This window comes from Pongo abelii, chromosome 17 (genome assembly GCF_028885655.2).
Source record: "Pongo abelii isolate AG06213 chromosome 17, NHGRI_mPonAbe1-v2.0_pri, whole genome shotgun sequence".
Taxonomy (NCBI): domain Eukaryota; kingdom Metazoa; phylum Chordata; class Mammalia; order Primates; family Hominidae; genus Pongo; species Pongo abelii.
Window position 1 is genome coordinate 25,481,575 of NC_072002.2, and position 20,853 is coordinate 25,502,427.

The 20,853-nt window shown below is 45.1% G+C and overlaps 1 protein-coding gene across 13 annotated transcripts in view; it reads right to left on the minus strand.

The window, feature by feature from the left end:
• Nucleotides 1-7,387: 7,387 nt before the first annotated feature.
• RALBP1 (ralA binding protein 1) overlaps nt 7,388-20,853 on the minus strand; it is a 62,639-nt gene continuing 49,173 nt past the window's right edge. For all 13 annotated transcript variants that reach the window (XM_063716844.1, XM_024235798.3, XM_063716840.1 and 10 more), the window contains 6 exons: nt 20,275-20,436; nt 19,159-19,290; nt 14,049-14,156; nt 11,538-11,659; nt 11,170-11,293; nt 7,388-9,321 (listed from right to left, as the gene is read on the minus strand). In XM_063716844.1, coding sequence (XP_063572914.1) covers nt 9,055-9,321; nt 11,170-11,293; nt 11,538-11,659; nt 14,049-14,156; nt 19,159-19,290; nt 20,275-20,436 — 915 coding nt within the window. In that variant the 3' untranslated portion in view covers nt 7,388-9,054. The remainder of the gene's footprint in view (nt 9,322-11,169; nt 11,294-11,537; nt 11,660-14,048; nt 14,157-19,158; nt 19,291-20,274; nt 20,437-20,853) is intronic.

The following is a 20,853-nucleotide window of genomic DNA, read 5'->3' on the forward strand; positions in this document are numbered from 1 at the left end:
TGGGGGTGTAGTTGACATGGGACCCCACTTTCTGCCCGGCCTGGCTGGATCCGGGGTCATAGCACTCATGAGCTCTGCTGTCCCTCCCCTCTTGGGAGAAGTGTGCTTTGCAAGCTTGTGACAGATGGAAGCTCAGTAGTGAGTTCCTCCATCCCTCCCTGATTTCTCCCCACCTCCAGGGAACAGACTTGCTGCTGGGCTGTTGGAGGGCTGGCTCGAGGAGTAGCTACATTTTTGGTCTTGGAGATAGTTCTGTGATGCTTTCTAGAACCTCAACTCCAGGTTGGCAAGTGTTGAGTCACTGAGAAAGCGCCATGCCAGCGTCCTAAGACCTTCTTGTGATACAGCTGCCTGGGTGATTCTTCAGCCTCGGGGCGGGCGTGGCATTGGTTCTTCTCAGAGAGGAAGGAAGATGTTCTCTCCACCCCCTGGGGCTCAGTAATTGAGTCTGAAATAAACTGACAGTAGGCAGGTTAACAGAAGAGCTTAGATGAATTTTTCACATGCATGGGAGCATCACACTGAAGAGCCGATACCTCCAAACCCAGTGAGATGGAGAAGCTTCTGTACTCCCTCACAGGGGACAGGAAAGGGGATGGGGGCAACTTAGGGGAGGGTACATGAACTTAGCCCTGGGAAGAACAGGTGACACTGCAACAGAGTATCCAGGCGTGACGTGTGAGCCTTCGGTTCCGTGGTGAATGAGGTTCCCCGGGGAGGGGTTCATGGCAGTTGAGGTCCTGGAGGATCTGTCTTTGGGCAGATGAAGATGTACAGAGAAAGCCCCTCCCAGCATTTGCCGTTTCACAACTCCCCTCAGTTAAGTTCAGTGCGGCATAGATTGAGGTGGCATTTCCTGAACTCCTTTGCCGTCATACCTGGTTTGTTCAGGTCCCATGTTATATAGGGGTGACATTTCTGGGGGAGCTGGTGCCAAAACACCAGCTGTGCTTAGTATGGGGAGGAAGGGCCAGGCAGGTGCTTGGTGGGCAGCACAGGGCAGGCAGGGGCTTCGGGGAGGGCAGCAAGGCTGTAAACTGCCTTCAGGAACTGGGACATGTGGTCATGTTTCTGTGGAGGGTTCCAGAAGGAGATGAAAAGTAATGAGCCAGCAAGAGGGAAAGTCCCAGCAATTCAAAAGCCAAGCAAATGGCCTCTTTTTTTTTTTTTTTTTGAGAGTCTTGCTCTGTCGCCCAGGCTGGAGTGCAGTGGCGCGATCTCAGCTCACTGCAAACTCCGCCTCCCAGGTTCACGCCATTCTCCTGCCTCAGCCTCCCGAGTAGCTGGGACTACGGGCGCCCGCCAACACGCCCGGCTCATTTTCTGTATATTTTTTTAGTAGAGACGGGGATTCACCGTGTTAGCCAGGATGGTCTCGATCTCCTGACTTTGTGATCCGCCCGCCTTAGCCTCCCAAAGTGCTGGGATTACAGGCGTGAGCCACCGCGCCCGGCCGCAAATGGCGTCTTTAATCCTCTGACTCAAACGAGAGAAGAAACTGAGTCTGGAAATAAATGTGTAAAAGCACAATGTGGTGTATGTTGCTGTGTTTTCTGATTCCTGCCTCGAGCCTTTCTAAGCTGGATGTGGATCTGCAAAAACAGGGCCCCAGAGGAGGATGGCAGGGTCCAGGGAGGGTGCAGGCCTTTCCTGCACGTGTGTGCATGTGGGGTGCATGTGTGTAGTGTGCACACGTGTTCATGTGTGGTGGGGGGCGTGGTGTGGAGTGCATGTGTGTGCAGTGTGGAGTATGCAGTGTGGGGGGGGTGGTGTGTTATGTGTGGAGTGCCTGTGTGGAGTGTGTGTGGTGTGTGGGGGGGTGGTTTTTAAGTGACCTGGAGGGCTCAGGGCCTAGGGAGTGAATGTGTCTTTTTCTCACTAGAAAACCAGATCCTGGTGTAGGTGAGGGTGGGAGGGAAGCCCAACTGTCACTTTCCTCTACCAGAAATTCCAAAATGGAGGTAATTTTGTGAACTGAATATGGCAGTTTTGACCTTGAGAATATTTTGACTAAACAAAAATTCCAACCATAAATTTTTATGAAAGGTATTTTGTGCAGTGAGCTCTACTAAGCCAGTTTAATTCCTTTATCCATTTTCTATAGGCATTTAATAACTCTGTGTGTGTGTGTGTGTGTTTTGAGACATACAGTCTCACTCTGTTGCCCAGGCTGGAGTGCAGTAGTGCAATCTCGGCTCACTGCGACCTCTGCCGCCTGGGTTCATGTGACTACCTGCCTCAGCCTCCCGAGTAGCTGGGATTACAGGTGCCCGCCACCATGCCTGGCTAATTTATATATATATATGTGTATATATATATGTATATATATGTGTATATATATGTATATATGTGTATATATGTATATATGTATATATGTGTATATATGTATATATGTATATATGTGTATATATGTATATATATGTGTATATATGTATATATGTGTGTATATATATATGTGTGTATATATATGTGTGTGTATATATATAGATATATATATATATATATTTTTTTTTAGTAGAGACAGGGTTTCTGACCTTAGGTGATCCGCCTGCCTTGGTGTCCCAAAGTGCTGGGATTACAGGCGTGAGACACCACAGCCAGCCAACAGTTTTAGTTTTATCTTGTAGAAATTATTTTCGTTAAGAATTATTTTCCTGGCCGGGCACGGTGGCTCATGCCTGTAATCCCAGCACTTTGGGAGGCCGAGGCGGGTGGATCATGAGGTCAGGAGATTGAGACCATCCTGGCTAACACGGTGAAACCCCGTCTCTATTAAAAAACACAAAAACAATTAGCCGGGTGTGGTGGTGGGTGCCTGTAGTCCCAGCTACTCGGGAGGCTGCAGCAGGAGAATGGCGTGAACCCGGGAGGCAGAGCTTGCAGTGAGCCGAGATCGCGCCACTGCACTCCAGCCTGGGGGACAGAGCGAGACTCCGTCTCAAAAAAAAAAAGAATTCTTTTCCTAGAAAACTTGACAAATGATCAATAATCCACTTTCAGTCCATGTGATGTTTTGCAGCATGGCTAGGAGTTTAATTTCTACCATGTCTTTCTTTTAGGGCAAATTTTGCTGATTTAGAGTTGACAAGATTACTTGCAGTTTTTAGTAATTTTACCAGGATTATTTCACCCCATCTGCTTTTTAGTGTTAATATTACCAATAATTATTGCTAGTTGGATACAAGACAGCTACTGAGTAGTATTTTCAGTAGTTCCATGGGAAGAGCCACCACCTCGCCAGAGGCTCCTGAGCTGCGTTCGGGTGCGGGCCCACATTGTCCTGCTGTTCCTGATCCCCAGGAGATGCCCGGCCGTGGACAGCAGAGCGCAAGCTGGTCCTCCAGCACCCTGAGGAATTCAGCGTGGACAAGAGGAAGTTCCGCAGGGAACATCCCATAAGCAGATGCTGAGGGGAGGAAGGGGGAGCAGGAAGGCATCCCCGAGGAAAGGGGAGCCCTAGCAAGCTCATGCTAGAATAGGGGCTTGTCCCACTGGCTGGGCAAAAGGCCAAGGGACAACAGGGGTTGGACACTGTAAGACTGCTGGCCGACTTTCCTGGATGGTCATTAACTGAGATTTTCCTGGTTTTTCTGTTGTGGCGTTTAAGTATCTAGTGAAACGTTGGACATTTAGATAGTTTCCTTTTTTTTTTTTTTTTCGAGATGGAGTCTCACTCTGTTGCCCAGGTGGGAGTGCAGAGGCACAATCTCGGCTCACTGCAACCTCTGCCTCCCGGGTTCAAGCAATTCTCCTGCCTCAGCCTCCTGAGTAGCTAGGATTAGAGGCGCACGGTGCCACGCCTGGCTATTTTTTGTATTTTCAGTAGAGACGGGGTTTCACCATGTTGGCCAGGTTGGTCTCGGTCTCTGGACCTCGTGATCCACCCGCCTCAGCCTCCCAAAGTGCTGGGATTACAGGCATGAGCCACCGCGCCCGGCCTGGTGCCTCTTTTCCAAAAGTTAACATGTGGCTAAGTCACCTGGGGACTTTGTTCAAATGCAGATTCAGATTCCATAGGTCTGGGGTGGGGCCAAGAGACCTGGCCTTCCTGAGACTCTGAAGCCATAATGCAATCTGTTGGTGTAGGACTTTATTTTTGCCACATTAAACTCTGCATAATTTTGATATCTTAACCCACAGTGATCAGATATTTTAAACATTTAATATTTATATTTTACTTCCTTGGCTGCAAATCAGCACTTTCAAACTCTACATGTCAAAGCTAGTGGTTGTCACGGCTTGTGGTGGTCACGGCTTGTGGCTGTAGTGGCTGCTGCGGCATCACTGCCACCCTAGGAGCAGCCAGGGTCAGTCATGGACAGGGCACAGCTGCCCCAGACCCACCCGCTTGGCTCAGTCTTTTACTAGCAAGCTGTGTCCCTTTGCGAGTAGTAGGCGGCCTGCAGGGATCAGTATCAGGCTGTACACTTGCTTGGTCAATCTCTCCACAATTTTAATTTGAGGCAAAGAGCCAAACCTTGTCAATGCTGAGTCCTTCCTTCCCCTCCCCAGCTGGACCTACTCGATCCCTTCAGTATCTTGGATTCTGCCCTACATTCACCTGCTTTGGGTGTTGTTTCCTTCAAATAACGACTCCTTATCTGTGCAGCACTCAAGATCACAGTCACCTTTCACAGCGTGGACAGAGTTCGTGAGTCAAAATACAGGACGCTCAATTCAACTGCAGTTGTCTGGGACATACTTACAGTTACACTAAGAAAACATCCATCGTCGGTCTGAAATTCTGACGTTAGGGAGAGTCCTGTACCTTCCATAGCCTCCCTACAGCAAGGTCAGCCTAAGTGGGCAGGTGTGAGCCTGCCGAGCTCTCCACCGTGGCTCCCTCTTCAGGGAGTTCCTTCCTGGCCTCGCCAGCCTGTGGTGCAGTGTGCGTGAGGCAGAACTCATCCCTCCTCATTCGAGAGAACTTCCTATTCCTTCTCTCCGACTGCTGTCATTGGAACAGTCTTAACAGTAGTAATGAGATATGAGGGTTTTTATCCCCACATGAGAAACTCAAGAACTGTTGGTGTGACCCTTTTCAGAAGGCTAGAGCTGCCCTTCCGAAGGGGAGCTTCTTGCTCTTACTGTAGCTGCAGTGTTCAGCAGTCGCCTTTTGGTACCCAGGCTCTGGCCCCACAGGCAGAGGCCCCGCTGGTACCTCCATATCAGACACAGACCACGCCTGCTTTCCCTCCCAGATGCAGCAATTTTGATCCCGCAGGAACCTCTGAGCCCAGGGTACCCCCACAAACGCTTCATTGCCTCAGTCTCAGGGATGTGCGTGACAGTGGGGGCAATAGTGACCCATGCAGGCCATGTCACTGCTCTGAGCCTCAGTCTCCCGTCTGTAAAACAGTAGGCAGGCAGTCGGGCCACAGCTTATTCTGTAGCTGAGCCTTGAGGCTGAGAAATGAAACCTGCATCTTAAAGAATGCTATGTTCTTTCTTCCCCGACTTATCTCTGCACTATAAAGTTTAATGTTAATAACATGAATGACTAAGTCACAGATCATGTCCTGTAGGGAAAATGAATTGGAGCATGACGCCAAAAGCCCTATGCCAGGTACTTACTAGCCATTATTTATCTAAGCAGCCTTTGGAAATCAAGATTATCTCCACCATTTTGCCAATGAAAAAACTGAAGTTCGACAAGACTGCTTTTGAAGGTTATGAAGAAAACCCAGACTTAAGACTTTCCTGCCTACACTGGGCGCGATGGCTCACGCCTATAATCCCAGGACTTTGGGAGGCCGAGGTGGGTGGATTGCCTGAGCTCAGGAGTTCAAGACCAGCCTGAGCAATACGGTAAAACCCCGTCTCTACTAAAACACAAAAAATTAGCCAGGCATAGTAGCAGTGTGCACCTGTAGTCCCAGCTACTTGGGAGGCTGAGGCAGGAGAATTGCTTGAACTGGGAGGCAGAGGTTGCAGTGGGCCGAGATCACACCACTGCACTCCAGCCTGGGCAACAGAGTGAAACTCTATCTCCAAAAACAAACAAACAAAAAAAGCCTTTCCTGCCTAAAGTCCACGTTCCTTCCAGTACCTGCACTGTTTGTCTAGAAGCCAGTTTCTAGCACGACACCCGGGAACAGCTCAGCACGATGTCCGGTCACAGCACTCCAGACACTTGAGCTAGGCGGTGGAAGCAGAGGTTGGATGCCCAAGATCTGCTGGGGCTGAACTGAACACCTGTTGAATCATGCTTGTCTAGTAACAGCAAAGTCACCAGAATGCAGAGAATGACCATCCATCACTTTGCAGGTTCGGAGGACCCGGCATGTGACGGGCAGCAGCACTCTCCCTGCTCCGCAAAAGAGCCCGTACATGTGGCATTTAAGGGCTTTCTGCCCCCCTCCTCTGCCCAGGCTTGCTATCACGTCTCCTGGGTCTCCTGGGCTCTAGTCTAGAACATTCCAGGGGCACTGCCCACCTTCCCTAAAAGCTATAGGATCTTACGCTGAAGCCTCTGCCTGCTAATTGACTCAGGCTTTTCCTTCTATCCCTCGTGAGAACCATGGGCCAGGGCTGAGGCTGAAAACATGGAATTGGGCACGCGTCCCCGTGGAGAGCTCCAGAAAGCCCAGGCTGCATCTTGCTCAGCCTGGCTGGACACAGAAGATGTGTTTGTTCTTAAGATACTCTAATACATAACAAGCAATGTGCTCTTTACAGAAACAGCTGCAGTGAAAAAAAAAAGATCAGGCAGCACTAGAGCCCATCTCGGGAGGTGACTTCAGGTTTCACACCTCAGTATCTCCAGATCCCCAATGCTAAATGTACGCCATCAGGGCGTTTGAGACTTTCCATCAAGAAGAATTTAGCTATATAAATTTAACATTATAGATTAAACTACACAAAACAGAGAAGTCAGCTGTTTGTCTAAGCTTTCAATGACAGATATTTTAATTGTGGAATTTTTAAAGCAAAAAAAGCAATGGAAACTTCATTTTTATTCTAGACCAGTCTATCCCAGACATGCTAATTATGGTTGGCTGTGCTGAGTCCTCATTTACCGTATGAAATGCAAATGTCTGTAAATTGCAATGCCTGGGGATAAGCCAGGCCAGTGGACTTGTGTGCAGTTCCCACCGGAGCCAGGAGCTGCTCAGACCGCAGACCGAATCCAGTCCACTGGGTTTTGCAAACACAGGCTCCCTCTGCAGCAGCGTGGGCTTGTGGAAGGGAGGCATGCCGCTGCCAGCATGCATGCCAGGGGTCCAGGGTTCTCCCCATGTCTGCAGAGGTGAGGGGTACAAAGTGAGCTGAAAACAAAACACTGTGTTCCCCCCTTGGCCTTGAAGAAGTGCCTCAACAAACTCCTCGCCAGCTGCAGAGTACTCAATCTCCTCACAGAAAGAATGTGTACAAAAAAACTAGAAGCTTTTCTTTTTCCCAAATGGCTGTTGAATTTATTTGCTTGATCAATAATGGTCCTGGCAAAAATTAGTTAACCAATGCTGAGACATTTGTAATGAAATACTAATTTTAAAAATCCATGACACCTTGATAGAAATTAGAGTTTACACAAACAAAAAAGGAACCTTCGATATTGCCAGCAGCTATAAAGTGAATGTACTGAGACCGACAGGACAGCAAGAAGGCATTTGCACATTTATATCTGACACCCGACCATACTTTCAGTCACCAGAATATCTTCTCTCCAGATTTAAAAAAATAGTATGCTGATTTCTATAACAAAGCTTTTTTTCGTACAAAAATCAAATAATGGCCAACGAGTCACAACAGTGCAATAGGTAGAGAGGATTAAAAACTGCATCAAACAGGTGCTGAAAATAAATACTACCTAGGAGGAGGAGGAGAGAGCCCTCGTGTGGGGTTTGTTTTCGACCCCTTGAATGTGTGTGGGGTTTGTCTTCCGAGCCACAGGCCTGGCCTGTCTCACGGTGCTGTTCACTCTGACAGAGTGCGCCTGCAGCACGCTGCCTCCAGGGCCCAGCCTCCCAGAAGCCTCAGAGCATCAGAGCATCGGATGGACCAGAAACAAGAAAATGGGGTGGGGTGAATGAATCACAGCTATCATTCAAAGGAAAGGAATTTTTTTCTATTGCTCAATCTTGTCAATTGGGAGTCCACCAGTAGGTTCACTGAGATGATATGGATAATTTCAAACTTTTGTTTAAGAGCATATATATGGCTTATTCAGGCAAGGAGACATGTACATTCTAGCCCAAGCAAGCAATCGGAGTCATTCTGTTTTTAAGGAAGGTCAGTCGTTTAAAAGATTTCTGGTTTGAACAACATCCTCTGTGGATGCACCAGGCCAAGGTGACTACCTTTGACCAACCCAGTGAGAAGGCCTTTGCTGGTCCCCGCAGTGAGGACTGGCAGGAACGGGCGGCCTCCTCCCCGCTGGCCTGCGCTGCCTGGGGTGGTTGGGCAGGCTCCACAGGCAGCCCCTGTCTGTGGCCAGATAGGCCGTCCTGGTGACTCAGGCTTATGGACTGTGGTTTAGAACTGCAGAAGGAGAGAGGAGAGTGGGCCAGGGAACACCCACCAGGCGCTGCTCTGACCAGTCAGAGAACGTGAGGCAGCTCCCCCATAGGGATCTGCACCGAGAAGGTGTGGAAGGCACAAGCAAGAGTGACGGTACCAGAGATCCCGGAGGGCGTGGCTTGCGGCGGCCACAGCAGGCGCAGCGCTGACCTGGTGTGGTTCCCCCCTTGAATGAGAAAGACATCCTGATTCTGCTGTGATAAAAAAGCAAAGAAAGACGATTTTTGGTTTAAAAAGAAGCCACTCAAGGGTTAAAATAGTTATTTTAAGTTAACAAAGAAAATTAATCTTCAAATAAGCTGACACTATCTGGAAAACTCATCTGTCCCTAAAGCCCACAATGTGTCCACTGCTTCGTCCTCCCATGGAACCTGAGCCTGACACGAAGGAGTCAGACGTGTGACAGAGGAAGAGTCTGAGAAGAGAAGACACCTTTACAGAATGTACAGCGAGAGAGCCGGCCTGGCCCCCGGGTTACAGTAAGATGCACGGGTCCTTTCAGTCTCGCGGACTCCAGACGGCCGCGCAGGCTGCTCAGATGGACGTCTCCTTCCTATCCCTGCTGGGCGATGGCTTTGCCGGCTCCTTGCCTGCCTTTGGCTGCTCTTTAGCTGCTTTTGGCTCGAGGACGCCGTCTCTGGGCGGCTGGACGGCACCCCCGCGCCACTCAGGCTCCTCATCCTCCTGCGCCTGCTGCTCGGCCTTGGCTCGCTGCATCTGGAGCAGCCGCAGCTGCACGCGCAGCTCGATGATGGCCTCGCGCTCCTCATGAATTGCTTGATTCAAATGATTGTTCTTTATCTTGGGGAATGACAGAAAGGGCAGTTATCACTTAAGGAAGTCAGAGGACGATTTCTCAGGAGCAGAGCGCGGTTAGCAAGGGCATCCTACAGAGGAATCTGGTTTTGTTTAAGTCAATGGGTTGTGAAACAGAAGACAAACACAGTGGGAATGCACAGTGCACAGTGAGCCACGTGACTCCTGAGAATGTGAGGCTGGAAACCCTGCTCCTGGTTACTAGAGAGAAACACATCCATGTGCCAACAGAAAACTGTTATTTTAATAATTAAGTATCCTAGGGTTTAAAATAGACAACTTATAACTTTGAACTGGCTTCTCAACAGCCCTTAAACAAGGAGAAAATAAAAGTAATTTTAACAGCAATTAGAAAGGGGAGTTAGAGATCAGATAAAAAACTAGATTTGTTTCAAAGGTGAATATCCTTTGTCTTCTGTGAATGGCATTACGGTAATTCTGAAATGTCCTACTCAATCAAACTACAGAAAATTACTATCAATTCTAAATCATCTGGACATACTCGGCAAAGTTTAGGTACTGAGGAATAGCAGCAGCCCTGCCCGCCGTGGCCTCCACTCTGTGGCAGGTGCCAGCCTCCCTTGCGTGGGTGTGGCATGGACTAGGCTCTGCGAAGGGGGCATAGGTGTAAGCACAAGAGCCGAGTGCCACGCATGCACCCTGCCCTTGGTGACTGGACATGCCTTGATCCCTTCCCTGCTAACTTAGTCCTGCTAAGAGTGGCAAGACAGAGCAGCCACGTTGGACCCCACATGGAAAAAAGTGGTGTGGAGGATGATGGGCTGGACCGCCTGCCACACAAGAGACACCATCTTGTTTAAACCACTATGTTATTCTCTTTATTACAGCAATTCAGCCTACACCCCAAGTACAATACTTCTGGATTCTGTTTTCCTACTCAAGAGTTTTAATACGATCTTAAAATGTTAAGAAAAGAACATCAGGTGCCAATGTGAGGCCTTTCTGAACAGGAGCTCCAGCAACCCTGGTCTCAGCACCTGCAGGGCTTCCTCCCACAACACATTCCTGCTGCAGCAAGGGTCTCTGCCTTGAACCTTCATGGTTGCCTCTGAGCTCTGCCTGCAGGCTCGGCAGAGAGGACTCCTGTGCAGGGTGGCTGTGTGTGGAATTCTGCTTTTCTATGCAGGGTGTAGTTCTGGTTCGCACCAGCCACTAAGGGAACCCAAATGAGGGATGCAGAGCTGTCCCTCTATCCTTAGATTCCTTTCTGTGAAGAGGATATCTTCTCTCACTCAATCCTTAGGCAAAATATCTGGACACAATATTTTATTTGGGGTAAGAAGGGAAACTGTGATCTAGACCTTTATCTCTGCCGCCTTCTCTTCACTGTGCAGCCTCTCCTAGTTTCTTAGCGCCGATTCCCTCTCATCAGCTGCTTCTCGGGCTGAGGCCAAGAGAAACTCTGTCTCTTGCTTCACCCACAGAGAGACTCGGGAGACTGTTCTTCCATCACTAGTGCTGATTTTTCTGTTCACCTTCTCTGGGAACAGAGACTAGGTCATTCAAAGCTGCTCAAGCTGGCACAGTCAGGTGAGGCTTGCCTTTACATCGGGTGGAGAAAGGTCTACGTGTCATACTAAAGTCACAGCACGCCAGTTCACAGCCTGAGGAAGACACACAGGTGCCATCTGCTTGGCCAGCACTTAGCTCAAGTCCCACAGACTCTCGGTGAGATGTCCCCCTAAATTCCTCTCTACTCAGCCTCCCAGCTGGTGACCAAGAAAAAGAAGGACAATTCTGAGGGGAAATATGTGGTCTCTACAACTTTCTAAAAGTTAGTATGCGTTTTGGCTACTTCCCCCCAAAACTCACTTCCAGCTCTTCATTCTGTCTCTGTAAGTCTTCCAGAATGATCTGCAGCTCCTCCTCATCCTCACTCTCGCTCTCGCTCTCGGAGGAGTACTCCTCAGTCTCACTTCGGCCGTGCTGCTGGCGACTGCAAAGATGAGAGACAAAGGAAGACGCTACTGGATGTGCTTGTCTGTGACCTCCTTTTATATTTACGTTTTCATGACTCTACTCAATATGACACCATTCTTAGCACCTGATAAATAAGAAACTTAAAGATGATGAATTTCACATGCCTAATTCTTTTGTAGGAAAGTCTGAGAACTAAAACAATTATGGTTATATTTAAAGAAACATTCTCAGAAGCTTCAAAACCCTCAGCTTTCCTTTACCTCTGAATTTCAGCAATCTCAGCTCTGAGGCGTTCAATCTCTTCTTTTTCTGAGGCAATCTGCCGGCGCAGAAACTGCTCCATGGCCAGGAGCTCCTCCTGTTCAGTCAGGATCTCATTCTCCTGAAATAATGATCACTGGTGAACACCTCTGAGAGTTTTAGTCCAGGAAATGTCACTTGTTTGGGGTCTCCCATGTTGCCCTGAATTCTTGAGCCCCATTGAGTGCTGAACACGAGTTAAGTACTGCACAACCAAAAACATCCTATTTCATTAGGGTCAAGAAAAGGCTTCTTTGAAAAAAGGTAAAGTTATTTTGGGGGAATGACTAGATTTTTCTCAATAACAAAATGCCACACAGGAACCCCATATCCTCCTACTGCAAAGGCCCCTGTGAGGCCCCCACAGGGAAAAGCCAGGACTTGAAGGATGAAACTGGCTTCAGCTTCCCACTCTTAATGCCTCCCCATCTCTCAGGAAAGTAGGCATATATAGGGCCATGGTGACCTTTGATGGGGTCACTAGGAAAAGAAGGATCCAAGAGATGCCTGGCTGGTGTCAGCGTCACATTTAAGGCAGATCAGTGTGAAGGAAAGATTATTACAGAAATTTTTTCACCTTTCCATAAGCCACCATCCTCTTTAAAGTCCTCAGGGTTTTTTTTTTTTTTGAGACAGAGTCTCACTCTGTCACCCAGGCTGGAGTGCAGTGGCACAATCTCGCTCACTCCAACTTCCGCCTCCCGGGTGCAAGTGATTCTCCTGCCTCAGCCGCTGAGTAGCTGGGATTACAGGCGCCTGCCATCACGCCTGGCTAATTTTTGTATTTTTAGTAGAGACAGGGTTTCACTATGTTGGCCAGGCTGGTCTCAAACTCCTGACCTCAGGTGATCCGCCCGCCTCAGCCTCCCAAAGTGCTGGGATTACAAACGTGAGCCACCATGCCTGGCCCAAAGGTATTTAAATAGTCAATATTCTGCTTTACCACAATATCCATTTCTAAGATTGATAAGATCATCAGTCTTATTAAAAGAATGGGGAAAAAATCCCTGTCTGCCCAAGATCTAGAGAGCCCCTCTGACCTGGAGAAAAGAAGCAAGGCAGACAAAGCTTAAGAGAGTAACAGAAGGTAGCTATGGGGATGAGGAGCTGGGTGCAGACGTTCTTTCCAAATGAGCAGGTGCTGAGAAGGTAATTATTTACCATGCTCACGTGCCAAAATGAACTACCCACAAACACCAACAGCGCTGAGAACACCTCTCCAGGAGATGAAGGACACAGTACTGCCCAAATGTTTTTGAACACAGATGTCTCTCCTGTACCTCTGCATACCTACTAAAGCTGACATTCCAACAAACACCAGACTGAAAAACCTGAAACAAAGACATAATCTGGGACTCATCCTCTCCTCAGGGAAAACTATGTGCTCCTGAGAGGCAAAACAACGCATGTTTCAGAGGTGACAGAGAAGGACTGAAACCTATTGGGCTTTAAGGAAACCACACGAGTTTCTGGAACCCTAGACACACTGTGGTCAGAGCCTAGAACTTCATTCCTTTCTGGTTAAACTCTGGCAATTTCCAGAACAAAGTGAGGCTGACTTGAGAAATTCAGAAAAAAATGAGCTCATCTTCAGCTTTATGCCAGGAATACAGTAGGCACGAAAGGGATATCTGTTAAATCAATGAAGGACTAATAAGGCAATTTGCCTCCAACAATTGACTTTCACCTGTAAAGAATAAAATCAAAATATCTAAAAGATGTTATTAGCAACAACTATTAGATAAAATCTGTATCTTACATTTCAAGGATTCCAGACTTTGTAATGTCAGGTACAACGGTTTTTTAAATATTTTTAAAAGTCTGATCTCATTAATATGGAACAAGTACGACTAATCTGTAAATTAGGGAAAAGACCTATAATTCGGACCTGTGTACAGACTAAATGAGACTAAGCGTCTAGAACAACGCTCAGTAAAGAGTCATTACTGAATATAAGGTAGTTTCTTTCACCATAACTGAACATTTTAACAAACACAACATAAAGGAAGGGACAAATAAAACAGACACAGGCCCTCAAAATCACTTTATAATTTTGGTTAAAAAATTCACATCTGTAGTAGAGCTTCTCAAGTTACTATTTTTAAACGACCATTAAGAGCCTCGCAGGCCGGGTGCGGTGGCTCACGCCTGTTGATCTCAGCACTTTGGGAGGCTGAGGCAGGTGGATCACCTGAGGTCAGGAGTTCTAGACCAGCCTGGCCAACATGGTGAAACCCCGTCTCTATTAAAAACACAAAAATTAGCTGGGCGTGGTGGCAGGTGCCTGTAATCCCAGCTACTCGGGGGGCCGAGGCAGGAGAATCGCTTGAGCCTGGGAGGCGGAGGTTGCAGGTTGCAGTGAGCCGAGATCGCTTCGACGCACTCCAGCCTGGGGGACAAGAGCGAGACTTTGTCTCGAAAACAAAAACAAAAAAGAGTCTTGCAAAAGAGAGAAGAAGATTTTAGGTTACCTGAGCAAGGAGAATATTTATAACTTCTTCATTTTCATTCATCTCTTCTTTGGAAACATCCTCTTTTGAAAGACTGGCTATCTCTTGTGCAATCTTGGTTTCACACTCCTGTCAAATAAGACAAATAAAAAAGAACTAGTCAGCCTATATGTAACACATATTCAACAAATCACACCACCACCAATGTACACGTTTCCTTCTCATTTCCTAGAATTGAAACAATAACAGTCAGATGAACCATCTAGCTGGATGGGCATTTGGTAACTGGGCTTGGAATATAACATGGAGATCTGAGTCTGTGCCTGCACTGTGAAAAATACTCAATTCTGGTGAATTTACTTGCCATTTCTGGTACCCTTCCACAGAAATTACCTATTGTAATACTTAGGGAGGGTGTGGTCAGGAGTGTAAATCTTGAGCACAGAATTTAGTGTTCACAAATATAAAGTCAAGTAACCAGCACCACTGTCATGCTCTAGAACATTTCCATCGCCACACAAAGTGCCCTTGGGCTCCTCCACCATCTGCCGGCATCTAGCAAACCCTGTCCTGGTCTCCATCGCTGCAGTTTTTCCTTTCCTTGAGTTTCATAACTGAATCAATCAGTAAGTATTGTGATTATCTGGCTTCTTCCACTTAGCACAATGCTTTTAAGATTCATCTACTTGGTTGTCTGTATCAGTAGTTGCTGAGCAATGTGCCATGGAATAAATGTACCCCAATTTGTTTATCCATTCACCAACTGATGGACATCAGGGTTCCTTCTAGTTGTAAGCTATTATAACTAGAGCTGTTAGGAACATTTCGCACATGCTTTGTGAGGGCAAATGCTTTCTTCTCTTAGATAAATACCTAGGAGTGGGAAGGCTGGGTGCTATGGTAAGTAACTGCATGTTTAGCTTTATAAGAAACTGCCAAGCTGTTTTTCAAAATGGCTACACCATTTTGCATTACCAAGAGCAACCTATTCTAGTTGATGTATACTGTTATCTCAGAGTACTTTTAATCTGTATTTCCTTAATGACTAATGATGGTGAGAGTCTTTGCATGTGCTTATTTGTCATCTATATATGATCTTTGGTAAAGTATTTGTTCAAATTTCTGCCTTTTAAAAATTGGTTGTTTTCTTATTAAACTGTAAACTTTTTTTTAAAAAAAAAATAAAGTCCTTTATCAGATGCAAGCTTTTGCAAATATTTTGTCGCAGCTTCTGGCTTGGATATTTATTTTCTTAATATCTGTTGAAGAGCATATTTTTAAATTTTTGATGAAATTCAATTTATCAAATTTTTCTTTTATAGTTTATAATAGGTTTTGTATCCTATTTAGGAAATTACTGCCTAAGCCAAGGTCAGTAAGATATTTTCCTGTTTTTTTTTTTTTCTGGAAGCTTTTTTAGTCTTAGTTTATGATTCATTTCAAGCTATTTTTTGCATATGTTGTATGGATAGAGTCAAGTTTTTTTTCTTTGCATCTGTTCCAGTGCTATTTGTTGAAAAGAATATCCCTTCCCCACTGAATTATTTTAGTATCTTCATTAAAAAGTAATTGCCCGCCGGGCGCAGTGGCTCACGCCTGTAATCCCAGCACTTTGGGAGGCCAAGGCGGGTGGATCATGAGGTCAGGAGATCGAGACCATCCTGGCTAACATGGTGAAACCCCGTCTCTACTAAATATACAAAAAATTAGCTGGGCGTAGTGGCGGGCGCCTGTATTCCCAGCTACTCGGGAGGCTGAGGCAGGAGAATGGTGTGAACTCAGCGGGTGGGGCTTGCAGTGATCTGAGATTGTGCCACTGCACTCCAGCCTGGGCAACAGGGCGAGACTCCGTCTCAAAAAAAAAAAGTAATTGTCCATATATGTGTAGGTCGACTTCTGAACTTTCTATCCTGTATGTTATCCCTATCCAATACATACTGTCTTGATGAACTGCAGCTTTCTAGTAAGTCTTGAAATCCGGTAGTATGAGTCCTCCAATCTTCCGGCTATGTTCTTTTTCAAAACTGTTTACCTATTCTAGGTCATTTGTATTTCCACATAAATTTTAGAAGAGCTTATTCATTTTCGCAAATACCATCTGTCTGGATTTTGATTGGGGTTGGACCCGCAGATCAATCTGGGAAAATCTAACATCTTAACAATATTGTATCTTCTGTTCCACATGCATGATTTCTCTCTCCATTTATTTAGGTCTCTCTCTTTTTATCTTTTGTTTTAGGTTCAATATCCAATTGTGCATTGCTAATATATAGAAATACACTAGACATTTGTATATCTGGTCTTGTATCCTACAACCTTGCTAAACTCACTGATTAGCTTTTTGTAGATTCCTTAGGATTTTATATGTAGATAATTGTTGGGAATAGGCCCCCCAGAATCTGGCCATAAACTGGCCCCAAAACTGGCCATAAACAAAATCTCTGCAGCACTGTGACATGTTTGTGATGGCCATGATGCCCACGCTGGAAGGTTGTGGGTTTACCGGAATGAGAGCAAGGAACATGTGGCCCACCCAGGGTGGAAAACCGCTTAAAGGCGTTCCTAAGCCACAAACAACAGCAAGAGCGATCTGTGACTTAAGGACATGCTCCTGCTGCAGATAACTAGCCAGAACACATCCCTTTACTTCGGCCCATCCCTTTTTTTCCCATAAGGAATACTTTTAGTTAATCTATAATCTATGGGAACAATGCTTATCACTGGCTTGCTATCAATAAGAGGCTCTCAGCTCTGAAGGCTGAGACTCCACTCCTCTATATTTCTGTGTGTGGCTCTCAGCTCTGAAGGCTGTGAGACCCCTGATTTCCCACTCCACACCTCTATATTTCTGTGTGTGTGTGTTTTAATTCCTCTAGCGCCACTGGGTTAGGGTCTCCCCGACCAAGCTGGTCTCAGCAGATAATCATGTTATCCAAGAATAAAAACTTATTTCTCTCCAATATGCATGTCTTTTTTCTTGCTTTATTGCACTGGCTAGAACGTCCAGTACAATGCTGAATAGAGGTGGTAACAGCAGAAATCCCTGCAGTGTACACCAATCTTAGGGTAAGCATTTAGTCTTTCACTATTAAGTATGATAATTGTAGATTCTTTGTAGATGTCCTTTATCAGGCTGAGAAAGTTATCTGCTGGGAGTTTTATCATGAATAAGTACTGAATTCTACTAAATCTTTTTCTGCATCTACTGATACGATGTTATGGGTTTTTCTTATTTTTAGTCTGTTAATATGATAAGTTACATTACTTCTGTCTTTAAAAGTCATTTATTCCTCAAAGTTGAAATTTGGGAAAATCTAACATCTTAACAATATTGAATCTTCTGTTCCACATGCATGATTTATCTCTCCATTTACTTAGGTCTCTTTTTTTTTTTTTAGGTTCAATATCCAATTGTGCATTGCTAATACATAAAAATACATTAGACTTTTGTAGAATCTTTTGTGCGTTTTGTGAATTAATGAGCTGGCGTGAAAACATAGCATCGGGAAAATCAGTAAAGCAAAGTTAATCCATCCCTTCTTATATTGGTTCTGGCTGCTATACCATGATTCCTTTATTTAGGCAAGATGTAGAAGCAAGAGAAACAAAAACCAAACCTCCATCAGCCCTGTCCTAAGTCAGTGAGGGGACTCTTCATTTAAAGGCTGACTGGCAATACCATATGATTAACAATTACAATTTGCCCCTGAAGCCTGAGTGGTCCATCTCTAATACCTGATTCTAGGCTGAGACATGAAGGGAAAATTTTAACAGCAACACCACCAACAAAAAAAACACCTAAAGGAAGCAACAGATAGATAACCTAGTGAGCCAGGAAAAAGAAGGAAGAAAAATATGCAGAGGGCTTCTGCTAGATTACGTATCCTGGAGTGCACGTGTAAAAGTCCCATGCATGCGCCCCGTCTGACAAAGCTATCCTCCACATGAATACAAATCTCTAACCTCAAAGAAACAGAAGTATTCAGGTTGCCTTTGTCTCTTTAACACAACCACAACAGAGACCTACTATCATGTTCCCCAATTCAGGCAAGGGCTAACTAATGTTCCTTGGATGTGCTGTTTAGATGCTGCAGTTGATCTGCAATGTGGATTTTAAGGTGATCCAGAGATCTGGGATTTTACCGTTGCTGTGGCTGGTACACTCACAGTCCCAGAACCAAGCAACACACACTAAATAAGAGGGAACTGAAAAGTCTGACTGGCATACCCTAAACTCATCAGGTACTGCATGCCACTCTTCTTATTATTACATAAATAGACTCTCTCCTGATCTTCAGGGCCTTCCAGGTGACCCTCATTACTACATTTCCAAAGAGCTGACTAATTCTAAATGCCTTAAATTCCCCAGCAGTCCCCAAAGGTGTGTCACCCTCCAGCCTGCTCTTCATCCGTAGAAAGCCCTGTTTACAGGTATAACCAAGCAGGAAATGACAAATTTTTTAGTAAAATCATTTTTAATCAAAACAAAACTTTCTAGGCCAGGCATGGTGGCTTAAGCCTATAATCCTAGCACTTTGGGAGGTGGGAGGACTGCTTGAGCCCAGAAGTTTGAGACCAGTCTGGACAGCATAACAAGACCCCATTTCTACAAACAATAAAAAATGAGCTGAGCATGGTGGCGCACACCTGTAGTCCCAGCTACTCAGGAGGCTGAGGTAGGAGGATCCCTTGAGCCCAACGGTCGAGGCTACAGTGAGCCATTATCATGCCACTGCACTCCAGCCTGGGTGACAGAGCAAGATCCTGTCTCAAAAAAAAAAAAAACTTTCTAGATTGCACTGAACACATGTGACTGACACCAGGCTGCAATATCAATAATATAGGACTAGAAACATTTTAGTGAATAAATGTCCCACCAGAGAAGTTCACTTCAAGTGACATTATAATATTCTTAACAGAAAGAACTTGGGCTGGGCGTGGTGGCTCATGTCTGTAATCCCAGCACTCTGGGGGAGGCCGAGGTGGGAGGATTACTTGAGGCCAAGAATTTGAGACCACCCTGGACAACATCAAAAGAAAAAAGAAAGAAAGAAAAAAAAGAGTACATAAAGTACATAAAAGACTCAAACACATTCTATTATAAACATTAGGTATCAAAATAATAACTCACCTGTCTTTTAGCTTCTCTCAGTTTTCTTTTGAGGGCTGTCAAAATTCTTTGTACTTCCCATAATCTTTCTTCTTTAGACAAATCCTTTATTCCACCCTGCAGATCTCGATGTAAACAATTCAAAAGAAACTCCTAGAAAGCAAATGCCACACACCAAGTTGCATTTCATATCCTCTTATCTTAAACTAACAACACATGCAATTTCTAAAGATGAAGAATCAACTATTTTTCAATTATCCTTTATTTCATTAGAGTAAAATAATGGCAGTAATTATTTTTTTGAAGATATGATTGAAAAATCATTCTTATTGTTTTGCCTATGAATTATTCACTAATTTGTATTGGTTCAATAATACTTAATCCACATCCCCATCTCCAATGTCATCATCATTAACTAGTAAGAATTGGGAGCTCAGGGCAGATACAAGGGAAGAAAAGCAAGCAGGGGTTTGATAAATTGCATGCAAATAAATAATCAAATGTAATTAACTTTCTTATTTAGTCTTGAATTTATTACATACACACACATGCACACACACACACACACACACACACACACACACACGGCATTGTTACTTCCATCAAAATACCATAGTAAAAATCCCAGGATTTGGGCTCAAATCTTGGGTCTGTAATTAGTAATCATGTCACACAGGGTAAGTTACTTAACTTCCCTGACTTTTAATATTCTTATCTATAAAATATGGCTGATGACAGCAACCTTGTCCAGAAAAAGCAAACATTTTTAGACTACTTACAACGTGCCTGGCATGTTTCATGTATTATCTCATTTGTGGTAATCTTCACATCAATCCTATAAGAGGGTCCATTTTAAAGCAAGAACACCAGGGCTTAAGGTGGTTAAGAATTCGCCTAAAATCAGTTAACTAGATCAGAGCAAGAATTTAAAGCCAGGTCTTTCCAAAAACTATGCTCTTTCCACCATGGTATTCCGACTTATTTGGCATGAAACAGTACCAGATGGGAATTTCTGACTTCATTGTGCCTAACATAGCTCCAGACACACAGAAAGTGTTCAGGAAACAAGAGCCCATCACCACTGGACTCCACGACAGCCAATGCAGAGGCAGGCTGTGGCAGGCAGGGTGCACACACCTGTCTCCTGATCTCCTCCTTGATGCCCGCCTGGGTCTCTGGCAGCGTGGGCATCGTGGCCATGTTAGACCATCGCAGAGGTTTCATCACTTGCTTTAGTACCACATTTCCAAAGAGTTCTTGCACATGTGTGAAAAACACATACAGGACTCGATTGCTGATCTAAGAAAAAAAAGATTTACAAGAAAACCATTAAAACTATCATTCTATTTCACTTATTTGTGTCTATTACATAATATATCCTTTAATCCTGGACACATAAAGAAAATTCTACCCAGTAATGACAACACAGTCTTTGCTAGTTAATGGCCAATTTAAGAAGAAAATGGTAAAATATGAGTTAAATCATGTATTCAAGCACCAGAAAGAACTGAAGGGAAAAAAAGCCAAGAAAAGGATAGAGAAGTTGATGCCATCCATTTGTTTATTTTTTCTATCACTACAATATTAACTGATTAAAACATCTTATTTTTTTGTGTTTGTTGTTGTTGTTTGTTTTTTGAGATGGAGCCTCGCTCTGTAGACCAGGCTAGAGTGCAGTGGCACAATCTCAGCTCACTGCAAACTCTACCTCATAGG